Raw genomic sequence first — 15,422 nt, 5'->3', positions numbered from 1 at the left:
CACTTTGACAAATCCACAGACCGACGAGCGCTACCTTGCTTAAATTCTAACATGAAAACAATTAGACATGAATATCTTTCTCCATTAAGAAACAACATACCCCAATTCAAACATTGCTGTCTGAGCAACTAAGCTTTTTAAAACGAAAGAAGATTAACATATTTAAGCACTCAAATAATAATATGGCTGTTAAGAAGCCAGGAACAAGAAAGTATATTGTGTGTCTATTTATTTATTTATTCTTAAATAAAAGTTGGTCTAAACATTTCAGTGTGTGTACAAGTACTTTTTTAGCACATTCAACAATACCGCGATAATAATGATAACGGTGATCATTTTAGTCACAATAACTGTGATATGAAATTTCCATTTTGTTCCAACCCTAATACCGGTACTCATAATACCAATATGTTTTATACAAAAAAAACAGTGTAACTCAAAGTATGGCAGGAGAAACACTGATGCTAACAATTAATATGTGCTATAACACCTAATATCGTATTGATTTTGCACATACTTTGGGTTATTAAAGTCCTCTCCTTTGAGCAGACAGTAGGAAAACACCAATTTGGAAAAACAGCAGGCGGGAAATAGGAAAGTAAAAGGAAAAAACATTGTTTGAACAGTTTGTGATGACAAAACTGATGCACTTGCATAACGAGACAATACAATGGATGATGACGCATCAATGTCGGATCTCTTTGTAACAGGAGCAGTTGTGTCAGAAGGTAGGCAGGGAATACAGTAGGTTTGGATAGAACATTATTTACTGAACCACATTTTACCTAATGCTGCCAGTTCAACAGTACATCCCAAAGAAGATAAGAGAAAAATGCATTCCAGTAATTGCACAGGGAAGAAAAAGCCTAACAACTAAAGGCTGCTGTTTAAAAAAATAATCAAAGGACTCACAACTGCCAGATGCTGGATTTCTTTTTCTCTGTGAGAGCTGGATTTTCTCTTGAAGCCCTAAAGACGACCATATAGAGTATTATGTTATCTTTTAGGATGAAAATAAAAGGCTCAGCACATACATACGGTTATCTCCCTACCGGATCATCTCTGTCCACCGCACTGCTTCTTGTAACTCCATCAGTCTCTCTTTGTACTGGTTCCGTTCCATCAACACTCGGGCCATTTCCACCCTGGTGAAGCGTTTCCTTTGGGCTGTGGGCACATCGCTCTGTGGCAACAAATACAAAAAAGTTTTTAGAAACAACTAAATGTGTTTGGTACAAGAAACGCGTCTACACAGACTCACATCTTCTTCTTCTTTTGTTTTATGTAGCACCTCATCCATCTCAAGTCGCACTCTGGAAAATAGCATCAAGAATGTACATGTAGGAGGAGTAACAACCAGATTTAATTATTGTTAAAAAGTCTAAAAAAAACATTATAAATATACCGTACTTTTTAAGTTCCTCCTCCAACTCTCGGTTTTTGTCATCCAGCTTCATTTTGGCCAGGAGCACAGTCTCCAGCTCCCCCTGCAGCATCTCCTTCTCACAGGTCAGCTCATCCACTTGCAATATTAAGTCTTTATTTACCACGTTCAGGGCATTCCTATGGAGGAGTGATTTAGTTGACAACTGCTATCAGCACAGCACAGCTACAAATGGACAGAATTAATAAATTGACATCAAACAATGCACTCTGGCTGTCTTCAAGTAGTTAACGACTCAATTCGGAGCAGTCTGATTAAATTATCAACCTTGCAGTGCGACATCTAGTATGAACCCAATTCACCTACCGCATACCGCAGGTGTGTTTGGACAATAGATCTATTGCGATCATGATGTATTCTTCAAATTGTAGTAATTCGGAGCAGTCGGATTAAATTATCAACCTTGCAGTGCGACATCTAGTATGAACCCAATTCACCTACCGCGTACTGCAGGTGTGTTTGGACAATAGATCTATTGCGATCATTATGTATTCTTCAAATTGTAGTAAAATACTCTTGTGTGCAGACAAATAGTTTATAGAGAGACACATCATTCTTATCTGCATTCAATTTCGGCTGTCACAAGAGAGCGATCGCTGCTTCCTGGTGTGACGTCACGTAAACAGCCTGCTGTTTTTTGGCTTTCCACATCTCTTATTATAAAAAAGCTATTTGTCTGGAAAGAAATAATACTTGACTAATAATGTTGGGAGGATGTTTCTATGTGCGGGACATGACTGAGGTTGGTCGGGACGCGCTGCTGTCAGACATTAAGCTCGCCATGCCAACATGCGCCTCGCCCTGGAGGTGTAGCGCTCCTTTTGCAAAGGTAATGATCCTTTCATTAGTTCACATACTGTATGAAAACTTTGTTGTAACTTTTACTTCCTCTATTTAGCAGGGATGTGAGCATCCTTTGAGGGAAAAAGTGGAACATTTCCATTAAAGTGCTGCCACGCAAACTCTGAAAGAAAATTTTAAAAATCAAGACTACATTTCCTGCCATTGGGGGCATTTCTACGCTATATATTACCTTTTGATTTATTCTCACCTACCAACCTCTTTTGGATGTATTTTTGACACTTACAGGTCCCATGTAATGTACCACAAAAATGTTTAGTTTGTATAGTAGATAAAAACATAATTTAACAAATTTACACTAAATTATCATCACAAATATAGCAATATAAAATGCATGAATATATGTTTTTCAAATAGATGACGTTAGAGAGATTACATAATCAGCTAAGGTAATAGGCATGTATCACTGAAAGGTGGACAAAATATTTTTAAAATATGCATTTTAATTACATCCTAACTTCCCTAAGTCCAATTTTTACAGTGAATATTTATTTATGTTTATCTTTTTCATCCCATCCATCCATCCATCCATTTTCTACCACTTGTCTCTTTCGGGGTCACAGGGGTGACTGGAGCCTATCTCAGCTACATTCAGGTGGAAGGCAGCGTACACCTTGGACAAGTCGCCATCTTATCATTTCATATGCAAAAGATTTCAATAGAGCCAAGACATAAACTATCAAACACAAGATACACAAAAAGACTAATTATAAACTGTTTATCTTAATTTAAAGACTAAAACTAGCACCAGGGATTTTAAACTCCCATATATATTTTTGTAACATCAGACTTTCCATTCACTTTTGCCATGTTTGTCCTATGTTTACAATGAGCTCGCAACATTGCTTACTACCATAGCACTTTTAATGATTAGTCATAAAAACAAAAATGGCTGATACCTACCGTGGCCAAGAAAGGTCTCAGTAAATGCAAATGCAACAAGACAATACCTTAAAGCCACAACACAAAAGCTTTTAGCTGCAGCACAATTGCAAAAGCCAAAACAATTATAAACCCCACAGCAAATTAATATAAAGCCGGAACACAACTTTAAACCACAAAGGACGCAATGGACACAACAGAAGAAACAGAGGAGCAAGTTTCGCCAACGACCTGATTTCCTGAGACAAAAGGTTGAAAACTGTTTAATGAATGTATTTTATTTGTCATGTTCGTCCTAAAAGGTTTAGCTTGTAACCTTGCTTACTCCAAGCTTCTTTGTATCTTAACTATTTCTTTTTAAAATTCGTAGAATAACTAAAATACCAACATTTTCTTTACATCTTATTTTTATTGCTATTTCATTAAAAAGGCCTAATTAATATTTTGACGCAAAAATTAATGTTTAAAAACGCAGATTTCTGCGTTTAGGGAAATTTGACATGCCTGATTTAGCCAAAGCCGAGGACCTCGAAAACTGTGGTTTAGCTTTATTTTTTCAGGTGTAAAAAAATCGCAAATAAAATATTTGGTTTGTTCACTTTGTTGTAAGACTGTATTCCTGTTTTGAGTACCATTAATTAACTTTGGAATATTCACGTATAGTGCTAGCGCACATCCATGTGACTTTACTGATCCCTAGTGACCAGCCAGTATATACCTTTTTCCTTTAAAAAAAACAAAACGCCAAAGATTAGACTGATTGTCGACAATAGGCAAAATCTAACAAATCAGATTTGACTATGAAAATTCTTAGATGAAGACAGCCCAATAAAATACACTGCTTCCTCTTTTTAAGAGACGTGCAATACATCAGTCATGTAATATCATTGAATACTTGCTTAAAAAAACTAAAACGTTCTGGTTAGATGATGAGACAGAGACAACCAAAGAGTGTGTGTAGTTCTTTCTCAGCAACAAACATTTTACAACCATAAAGCATCCTTGAAACCTAATAGTTATGATTAGAGTTATGCCTATGCTTTTCTTGAAGCATTTATTAGGAACTTACTTTGTCTCAAGCAGTTGCGAGTTCTCCTGAATGAGATTTTCCACTTCCCGGCCCATACCTGACAAGAATAATAACGGAACATGTTTATATGACATGTTTGTTATGTGATTTGACAGAAAGCTAGAGTACTACTACTTTACTACATAGGAAAGGAAAGCACTGTCAGAAAAACGACATAAATAGTAAATAATAGTAATTTGCTTTAAGGTTTAACAAAACTACAAATGGCAAGCACACAAACTCGCATGCAGCACACGTCACATGACTGGCAGGCACAGAATGGGTAGGGCGGGTGAGGTCTTACCAATCAAACTAAGGTCTGAGAAAACCATGCAATTCCAGCCAGGCGGTAAGAATAAGGAGAGAGAGAGAAAGAGAGAAAAAAAAAGAAATGCAGATATAGTTTGAGACAGCGGAATGATTGAAATGAGGAGCAAGTGTTGACGTTTAGCAAATAGCAATTGATGCTCTCTAAGGCTTGCAAAAATATAAAGAATATGACCATCTTTCATCATTTATCATGATAGAAATTATTTTTTTAAATGTATCCAAACATCATCCTCTATGCATGAAACTGAACGTCAGGTTGGCTTGAATAACGCAATCAAAATAATCTCAGAACTGCCAAACTTAAACAAGCTGTATACTTCTGAATATTGAGTGAGCTGCTGCTATGGTGCATTATGCAGAACGTGAAATTAAAAAGGAGACATAACAAAAGAATGCTTGGCGATGGAAAGGTCTTGAGGTCATACACACCAGAATACTCCACTGGGATTATGGACATAAGCAGGGTGATGAGACATGGTGGAGGGAAAAGAAAGGTGACGTTAACACAGGCAGATGGTTAACTGCTGGACCAAAGCCAGGGGTTTGGAACTGCAGCAAACAGCAGGTGTTGCGTATTTAAAATTATTTGCCAAGAACAGAGCCTGTCTTATACCATGTAAAGATGGGACAGTTCTCCTGTAGTGGTTAAAAATCTGCACATTTGAATAAGATCCACCTGTCTAATAGTATCAATCAAATCTAAGCTTTCATTATCTGAATTAGGACTTTGAATGTTTGTATTCAACCACAGGAGAATCTCCAAAGATGAACAACTCCAAAGCTCAACCCCAAAAGTAAAACAAAACTTGCCGTTTAAAGCATCAACATGTGTGACATCAGCATACATCCTGAACCTTTGATTCAGTTTTAAGACTTTTCTTTGGCTTTTTCTGAGATTTTTGGAGTTCAATGATAGCAGTAATAAACAAGGAACTTGAAATAGAACTTACTGTGACAAAAGGAAGGCTTTAACTACGCAGTACAATTAAACATCAAAGCAACACTTGGTGACAGTACTGCTCTCTAATAACCTTTGTATTTCTGCTCCATTACATATTTGTCAGGCATCGTCAAAGTAGTAGTAGTAGTTTTACTTTAATTGTATCATACAGTGGTTACTTTGTCTTGAAACTTGTACAACCTAAAACGTTACCTGTAAAGTTAATTAAGGTGTCATGATGGCGTCGGTTTTAGCCCAGTACAGACAAATTCACTTGTCTTTGAAATTAGAACAACTTCGAAGTCAACCGGCACCACACAAATGAAGTGTGTTTGGCTTTGGAGGTTCTACTGTAGACTGTGCAAGTGTACTCGGCAACAATCAAATAAAATCAAATCAACTTTATTTATAGAGCACATTTAAAATTTACCACAGGGGTAGTATTTAAAGTACAGTAATTTCCTCAAGACATTACGCTTGACAAAAAAATGAAGTAAATGTCTGGGGGAGAAGAAAACAACATACATTGATGCAGATGCACAACTTAAGGATACTTAAGAAGTCATTTTGTCTGTTGTCATAGCATAATAGCTCCAAGCAATCACTAAGAAACATTTCATTTGCAGCATCATAATGTCAAACACTATACTAAATTGCACCAGCAAGCGTCAAGCTGGAACTTACCCAGCAGGTCAGCACCTTCATCTACATCCCCAATGACACCTGCTCCTGTAGACGACAGCTCTGCAAACAGAGAGTCTGTGTTGCGGTCAAACGCCATGTTCTCAATGCCTTTAGTCGGGGTGCTGGGACAGACAAGATTTTCACCACTTGGAGAAACATTACTTAAATACAATTTATGAATGGTGTGTGTTTTATAGTACTACCTGCATCCCTTGTAGCCAGTCAGATCCATATCAAGTTCAGGGGTGGACTCAATGATGTCCTTCACGTCTGAGCTGTCTTCATTTTCAGGTAAACCTAAAGAAAACAGAATATCAAGGTTGACAAATGTATACTTTGTCACTAAATAAGCAGTTGCACCTTTGAGTGTCTTACCGACTGATATCGACCTAGTCCCTGGAGCCGCTTGCACCTCTGTGCTCTTACTGGTACCATCCTCCCTCTCCACATCCGAAGCGATCGAGGACATTGACTTAGAGCCAGTGAAGTCCGACATCTCCTCCTGTAATAACAGAAACTTTTTTATACTGTGAAATTCAGAATACATTTCGTAGAGAAGGGTCTAGAAGACACACTTGACACTGCGGTGTACCAAAAATAAAATAAGTTCAGATGGACAGAAACTGTGGTACTGTATTAATGCACAAGACAAACAATGGAAAAGACAGGTTATGAATTGTTTACAAATCTATCAATTTACAGTATGTAAATTAGAACAACCCAAGGGGTTTTAATTTTCACCTGATTGTAAATTACATTTGATGCAAACCTTAGCCGCAGGTTTTAATAATCATTAGACAAATGGTCAAAGACTTAGGAAATATTATTTTATAAGTCCTGTTTTTCAACTGACCCTTCTCAACTTTTACACACATGTGCTTGTCAGTCCCATAAAGATGTGTATCAAATTTTGCGGTGCATTCACTAAACACCCTAAAGTTACAGTGAGGTTGCTGAGTAGAGCACATATATACCGGTAACTGTGCAAATAATTTTGAGTCAGTTAAAAGTTTGGGGTCAAACTTTGGGGTATTTGTATATTTGTCAGAAAAATAATAGCACAGAACATTTGTGCGTGTTTTGCCAGATGTTCAGCTTTTTGTGTGCAGGGGTTCAAAGTTTACACAAATACATACAGTCAAGTGAAAGCATTGTATCTATCTATAGCTATGCCTTCGAGCGGTTCAGTATGGTTTCGTATGAAACAATGTACTATTTGGTGCTAATTCAAATAGGGATGTTTAACACTAGGTTAAGAGTACATATTTACCACGTGTGTATGCTGGAGTACATGTTAATCTACCGGTTTTACCAAAAAAATAAGTGTAAATCAACATCCAGCTAAAGTACTTAGATAGCTAGGTTCACACAGCAGGGTTTGATGCCTAATTTAGATTGTTTTTGTTAAATGTATTCGCTTTTTGAAGTGGCCAAAAATACTCAAAAATTCAATTTCCCTTTTTGTGAGAATGGAGCTCAGTAAAATGAGGGAGGAATGTTAACAAAAACCACACAAGGAACACACAAAGAGTAGGTTTACGCACAAGCTTCACAGACGAGGCGCTCAACACATCAGCAACACAACAAAACCACAATGAAAAGTGCAACTGTATGTAGCACACATCACACACAGGACACATACATTTGAACAAACACTGGAATACCAACCCTATGGCTAATACAGCTAATACTACACAACATCCAATTAATACATGAAGATATGTTTTCCAATTAGTGATGTAGTCTGAAAAAAGGAAGCAAAATACAAAATCTAACATGCAAAATGAACAACACCCAGATGCAACCACACTGTTCTTGACTTTGACTGATTGATAATTTGCAAATATCCGAACTCAAATTCCACTCCCATAAACAAACACAACATGGTTGCATATGGTGCAATCAAAAGCAGGTCACCTGTGCAGCAATGACATCTAAAACTACCATGAGTGAAGCTAACAGACGAAACTACAAAATCTAACACAAACGTACTTTTTAAACTAAAAGTGCTGCTCACAGAAGAAGCAGACATGTCTATGATAGCCACCAACCGACATTCATTCATCCAACTACCTTGCAGTCGTCAGCCAGTGAACTCCCCCAAGTAGAGTCTTGCACACTCTTACCCTCCTTTTCCTTTGGGGGGTAGGCAAAGTCCTGCTGCTTTGGGTAGGGGGAGAGTAAGATTGAAGCTCATATAGGCTTTCCGCAGAAATGCAAACACCTCTGAAGCAAGTGTGCATGTCTGTGATGTGAATGGGCAAGTCCTTTTCAGCAACAATTGCTTGGAGTCCAAGGTAGATTTTAACCAAAATGTTTGGTTTTCGCAAAAAATAATCCAGCATTATGTAAAATACACATCTAAACAGAGGATAACTTCAACAAATCCGCAGAGAGATAAGGAAAACATTGAGGCTAATATTCAGGGTTTGTATTCAGTTGTATGTATGATCAAACCAGGTATAAAAATGTGGTATTTCTTACATAACTCATATTCCATCCTTCCATCCATTTTCTACCGCTTGTCCCTTTTGGGGCCGCGGGGGTGCTGGAGCCTATATCATATTGTTGATGTTAATTGCTTCTCAGTTGTCAAATTAAGGCTATATAAAAAATAATTAATACATATTAACATACTGTATATATAATATACAAATGTTTTTGGAATGTTGCCTATAATATGCCTATCATATCGTATCATATATCATATGTGAGACAATCTTTCAATTTTCTGCGGATTCTAAATAGTGGAAAAACTGCTAGTACGAGGCAGCGAACAATGCAGGTAATGGGAAGTCATCTATTGCTTGTATTGCGACACGTGACTTCTTCCCAGAAGTGAAAAATAGTGGTGGTGAACCAAACCAAGATTGCTGTTGTGCAGCAAGCAGCGCACAAACTATCCGAGTTAACAAGAGGCCTAGATCATTTCTGCAAAAAGCTGATCCGAGAAAAAAAAAAAATCAGACTATACAAAGGAATCTATTACTATGCTTTATTAAAAAAAAGATTTGTTGCGTGATATCAAATGTTATCCGTCGGTCGCGTTCCCAGACATGTCGAACTATTTGGTGCTCCAGACATCATTCTACACGACAGATGAAAACTTGGAAAAGCATGGAGGTCTACAACTATGGCTGTGTCAAGGAAATTACTATTGGTAAGACTCTCCCAGATAAATCATGCATCGTTTTTACTTGAGCAAGGTTGCATTTAATGATTTAATTTTGCATCTACAGCTATGTTTGTTGCCTGCCCTTACTTTTGTTGTACGTGCCGTTTACGAGTACACCTGTTTTTTCTTGTCTTTATCAAAATATAACTATAGATGTCAACATTGTGAATGCGCTGAAAGCTTTATTAATGATTTCTGCATTTGGTAAAAGCTTAACTCTCTTGGGTTTTACTCACATATGCTTTCTTTCATTTAAACTTGCCAAGTTGGTGCTTTACAAAACACTCGTAGCAAAAATATGTTTTAAGAAATACACATAATATCAAGATAATAGTTAAATGGAAAACACTAAACGTTAGAAGTATATCAAACAAACCTTTAACAAAGTGATCACTGTAAACTTGTGCATTCTTCGACTCTGCTCCCTTAGACGAGAGCGCATGCTACTTTTGTCGTTGTCTTTCGTAAAAACATGCATTCTTTGATACATTATTTTTGGAGGGCTTTACAGGCGGAATAGATGACTCCCCATCACCTACATTGTTAGCTGCTTCATACTAGCAGTTTTTTCACTATTCAGAATACAAAGAAAAGGGAAAGACCAGTTTGTTATTGTTTTACTAAAGGATGATGAACAAAATTTTTTTAAAGTGCAGTATTCCTTAAAGTGCCATAGACTGTCTGCATATTATAGCTTACTGGGTTTCAAAAGGCCAAGGTGTAACAATGAGCGTACAGCGGCGCATGATTACATAAGGGCCAATTACTTCACAGCTAGCACGCTTCTCCATTAGTGGTTGGCTTTGAGCCACACAGAGGAATGACTCCCATCATGCACTGCAACAGAGTGGATGTCACATATTTTATGACAAAAAAGAAAGCAGGATGATAAAACAACCTTGCCACCACACCGACTCATCAAAGTTCATGTTAGGGCATCTTACAAACCTGAAAATGACATTTGCACATCACTGTGATTCATTTAATTATCACATGAAACGGGTTTGCATATTCATGAGGTTTAAGAGAGGATGTGATAAAATAGAGAGGGCTTTGTTAGAGCTCAGCTAGAGCACATGTGAGCATGCTCAGGTCTTATCAAAGAGTCTCTATTTGTACATGAATCAAAATCAAAACTCCACAAGATAGAGGATTTGATACATTACTTGGGTATACGTAAATATACAGTACCAGTCTGGCGTTTGGAGACATATTTTCATTCAATGGTATTATGTCTCAAAAACTGTTGATTGCAAGTATATGCAGTAGCATACTAATATGAGGGTTAAATGGCTCTGAACATGTGGGTTATCCAATATTAGCAATTGCACCCACCTGGATGCTTGTGTTGGAGCGAGGTTGTGTTTTGTCTGTGAACCTCCAGCCCTCTGTGCTTGGTGTCTCTGCACGCGTCTGTGCCTCTGGAATCAGTAGAGATGCCCCACCGGATGTTGGAAAGACGCCCAATGAAAGAGGACGGTCTCTTCTACAGAGGCAGAGAATTTCCTCGTGAGGGAATCTTTGAAAGAAACTGCTAAAATGAAGTACAATTAGTGAATGTAAAAATGACAACTTACCGTACTCTGCCAACGCTGCTTGACTCAGACGTCTCACTAGCCTGCTGCATTTTGATCCGCTCTACATGCTCCATATAATTATGGATCATCTACAGGGGTCAGAGCAAACAAGTTTGGAATACAATTTAGGATCCCTTTCTTCCCATTTTCCTTTCCTTTGACGTTTACCTCTGTGTGGCGTTGATGAAGGGAGTTGTATTCCTTCTTGAGGTCGATCTCGCGCTCTTCTAACCTGCTGACTATACAAAGAACATCATTATTTTTTTAAACATGGATCAATTCTTATTTACACTATTTTGCCATATGACATCAGATACCACCGTGCATCATGGTTTACATCCTTAACGCAACACACACTGTTTATACAGTGGACAAGGACACACGGACAAATAAGTTAAACATATCAACAAACACAAAAATTGCCTTATCAAAAAACAGATTTATCTGAACTGTTCCAGAGATGGTCTGCAAAAGGACACGTGGTTATTAAACAATGCATGTTTGTGGGACGGCATCAAACGTGGCATTTTGTACAGCTATCATGAATCAAATTGTTTTACAAAAAAAATGTTCCATCCATCCATCCATTTTTTACCACTTGTTTTTTGTATACCATCAAATAAAATATTAATATTATATATATTATTTCATAATTTTTTATGAATCATAAAATTCAAGGACACCCATCGTGGACTGAAATGATAAGATTAATAACACATCTCAGATGCAGTAGCATTATCAGCCTTGAGCTCAGTTATTTGTCAAGAGAGAGGAAGAGTAATAGGCTGCAAGTGTCAGATATGACAGAATAAATAAAAGTGATACATGTGCATGCATTATAAATCATTAATTTAACCCTTGTCACTTTAACACTGAGTTACTGTCTATTTATATGGGAGCACAAATGTAGCATTTATTTTAATATAATGCAATTAGTAGCTACTAGCTAATTAATAAGGATACCCTTGCTATAAAGTGGTATACATGAACTGTGTGTTTAGCATACTTTCTATACTATAAAATATTCCTTAATCCAGCAAAAAGAAGGGTGGTGATGCAGTGCCGCATTACAAGGATGGGAATAACACAAATCCTATAATCCAATTACACTCCTTCCCCGAAATGTGCAACAAAGAGGGTGTCTTGGTGAAGGAAGTGTAAGAGTGTGCATATAATCCAGGCATACGACTGGAACCAAATTTAATTTTAGATATTTGCGATTTTTCTGTAAATAAATGTGGCAGTAATGGCCAAAATGAGGACATCTGTGCATTTGAGTGAAGGCACTTACTCTGGTCAGCGTAGTTCCTGATCTTGAGTTCCAGTTGCCTAGAGTGGGACTCCATTCTGTCCACATGGTTCTGCAGGTCCTTCTTGTCTTGTTCATGAGTGTCCTCGAACTCAATGAACTTCTACTCACGCACAAACATGCACATGCACACAAACACAGCATGATTAGATTTAAAGAGCCATGTTATAAAATTATATCACAGTTCAAAGGTGTCCTAATATCATGCTTATGACGGGCTTCAGTTAAAACAGCCCAAAGGATCAGGGATTGCAGCACACTTGAACCACCTCTACACAGCCCTGGTCAGAGTGGCCGGTTATGTGGGGCTGTCATTTCCCATGCAAATTAGCCAATGATCACCTGGCCCTTCGACTGCAATAGCAGAAGTGATGTACGGTCCCTTTTGAGGTCAGCGACTAAAGCTTGTGAGTGGTACGAAGAGGATTTTAAACAGCTTGGCTCATGTTGAAATAAAAGTTTAACCCAGAAATCTACAGCGTGAATCGTATTTCTACACCAGAGGGAAAGAAGGGGATTAGTCCTGAAGTCACAGACCTCAGTCTTGGAGCAGACAGTGCTTCTCTGTGATTTGACCTAAGTCTGGAGCCCCTGTAAATAAAATAAATCCACTTTGTTTTGATGTTCTTGAAGAGCTGTGCATCCAACAACAATGCAGCTTTGCTCAGCTTTTGGCTTGGAAATAATAGTGGTGGACTGGATAGTGATTCTGTGTTGTTAATTGCATGAAAATAATTCAAATTCTCTTTCAGGGAATTTCCAACTCATGGGTGGAGAAATTAGGTATGGGGCTCTTTATTCTTATATTCACAATTTGAACGACTTGCTAAAAGACCACATTGTCTGATGAATTTCGATTGTGTAATTTTACAGTTTAATGAATGGGCAGGCATAGCGCCCAAATATGCAATAGCAAAAAAGTTTTCCAAAATGTGTCGTCAATATAACGCATCTGTTGATGTGGTTTTAATTAACACGAAGTGACTGGGTGACTCATGTACCCACAAAACATAGATTTGGTTGCTAACACCTTGCCGGTCTTTCTTTTGTTAAATTTTACGCAGATATATCATATGGAAACCAGGGTACTAAAATATGTAGCACACTATGTCATCAATTCTTGTAATTCTTTAAAAAATGATATAGAATTTTGTTTTTTGTTTTTTTTCAGTAATCCAAAAAAAAATAGCATTTTCTACTTTTCCATTGGACTACTGAAGGTGTAATTGGTACATCCATCCATCCATTTTCTACCGCTTATTCCCTTCGGGGTCGCGGGGGGCGCTGGAGCCTATCTCAGCTACAATCGGGCAGAAGGCGGGGTACACCCTGGACAAGTCCCCACCTCATCGCAGGGCCAACACAGATAGACAGACAACATTCACACTCACATTCACACACTCGGGCCAATTTAGTGTTGCACAGAATCCGACAATATTTGTGAGAACAGGCTTTTGTGTGTCACATCTCGGGATGTAATGGTTATAGACTTTGACTGTACGATTATAGTCTGAGTAAGAATCACTGTTTAACAAATATTAGGCATTGAAAATAATATACCGTATACAGTCACATAGACATTAACAGTAAAATAATGTTATAATAACAGTATTAAATAATAAATACAAACAAAAAGTATTATTAATAATAAATTGATTAATCCTGAGTAGTCGTGAGTTCAATCCTGGCCTCGGGATCTTTCTGTGTGGAGTTTGCATGTTCTCCCCGTGACTGCATGGGTTCCCTCCGGGTACTCCGGCTTCCTCCCACCTCCAAAGACATGCACCTGGGGATAGGTTGATTGGCAACACTAAATTGGCCCTAGTGTGTGAATGTGAGTGTGAATGTTGTCTGTCTATCTGTGTTGGCCCTGCGATGAGATGGCGACTTGTCCAGGGTGTACCCCGCCTTCCGCCCAATTGTAGCTGAGATAGGCTCCAGCGCCCCCCCCAGACCCCGAAGGGAATAAGCGGTAGAAAATGGATGGATGGATGGATGGATTGTATTAATGTAAATGTAAATGGCTTCATCTGGCCAGGATCTTCAGCTCTCACTGGATCGGTTCGCAGCCCGAGTGTGAAGCGACTGGGATGGAAACCAGCACCTCCAAGTCAGAGTCCATGGTTCTCGCCCGGAAACAGGTGGAGTGCCATCTCCGGGTTGGGGAGGAGATCTTCCCCCAAGTTTAAGTACCTCGGAGTCTTAACCACGAGTGAGGGAAGAGTGGATCGTGAGATCGACAGGCGGATCGGTGCGGCGTCTTCAGTAATGCGGACGCTGTATCAATCCGTTGTGTGATGCCGGTCGATCTACATTCCCCTCCTCACATATGGTCATGCGCTTTGGGTTATGACCAAAAGGACAAGATCACGGGTACAAGCGGCCGAAATTAGTTTCCTCCACCGGGTGGCGGGGCTCTCCCTTAGAGATAGGTTGAGAAGCTCTGCCATCCGGGGGAAGCTCAAAGTAAAGCCGCTGCTCCCTCACATTGAGAGAAGCCAGATGAGGTGGTTCGGGCATCTGGTCAGGATGCCACCCGAACACCTCCCTAGGGAGGTGTTTCGGCCACGTCCGACCGGTAGGAGGCCACGGGGAAGACCCAGGACACGTTGGGAAGACTATGTCTCCCGGTTGGCCTGAGAACGCCTCGGGATCCCCCGGGAGGAGCTGGACGAAGTGGCTGGGGAGAGGACTTCCCGACTTAGGCTGCTGCCCCCGCGACCTGACCCCGGATAATCGAAAGAGGATGGCTGGATGGATGGATGGATGGATGTTATTAATGTAATGCTAAGGTTAACTTTTATTGATCTACCAGGCAAAAATGTTACTCATGAGTAATAAACTACGCGTTTTTTTTTCATTTTTAAAAATATAAGTTAGTGTTTTACACTTGCTATATTAACTTACAATGTCTATAGTTTATTTAACACAGACAAGAAGCAATATTATGTTAAATGGTCACCGGATGACAGGCGCACCAGTTGCTGTTGGTTGACACTGAACTGACTCAACGATAAGCTACTGACTGTAAGTAACAACTTTATATTTAACTATTTATCAACGCAATTCTTCATTTGGTAACTTGGCACTAACATGATTTAACTCAGTTACTATGTCTTACCTTTACTTTGACACGTAAAAGTGGGAGGTG

The 15,422-nt window shown here is 38.8% G+C and overlaps 1 protein-coding gene across 4 annotated transcripts in view; it reads right to left on the bottom strand.

Annotated features, from left to right (window-relative positions):
* The window catches only part of spag9a (sperm associated antigen 9a), a 48,644-nt gene that overhangs the window by 21,433 nt on the left and 11,789 nt on the right, over nt 1–15,422 (bottom strand). The window contains exons 2-15 of one of the 4 annotated variants that reach the window (XM_061974111.2): nt 12,254–12,374; nt 11,131–11,201; nt 10,963–11,051; nt 10,721–10,871; nt 8,284–8,370; nt 6,586–6,712; nt 6,414–6,507; nt 6,211–6,332; nt 5,016–5,027; nt 4,257–4,314; nt 1,411–1,563; nt 1,262–1,313; nt 1,053–1,183; nt 913–969 (exon numbers count right to left, since the gene is read on the bottom strand). In XM_061974111.2, the coding sequence (XP_061830095.1) occupies nt 913–969; nt 1,053–1,183; nt 1,262–1,313; nt 1,411–1,563; nt 4,257–4,314; nt 5,016–5,027; nt 6,211–6,332; nt 6,414–6,507; nt 6,586–6,712; nt 8,284–8,370; nt 10,721–10,871; nt 10,963–11,051; nt 11,131–11,201; nt 12,254–12,374 (1,325 nt within the window). Of the gene's footprint in view, nt 1–912; nt 970–1,052; nt 1,184–1,261; nt 1,314–1,410; nt 1,564–4,256; nt 4,315–4,560; nt 4,576–5,015; nt 5,028–6,210; nt 6,333–6,413; nt 6,508–6,585; nt 6,713–8,283; nt 8,371–10,720; nt 10,872–10,962; nt 11,052–11,130; nt 11,202–12,253; nt 12,375–15,422 lie in introns of all 4 variants that reach the window. The other 3 variants (XM_061974110.2, XM_061974112.2, XM_061974113.2) reach the window with 3 other exon arrangements.

Source organism: Nerophis lumbriciformis, linkage group LG22 (genome assembly GCF_033978685.3).
Source record: "Nerophis lumbriciformis linkage group LG22, RoL_Nlum_v2.1, whole genome shotgun sequence".
NCBI lineage: Eukaryota > Metazoa > Chordata > Actinopteri > Syngnathiformes > Syngnathidae > Nerophis > Nerophis lumbriciformis.
The sequence above is the reverse complement of the archived record's forward strand: the minus strand, read 5'-3'. Positions and strand labels throughout refer to the sequence as shown.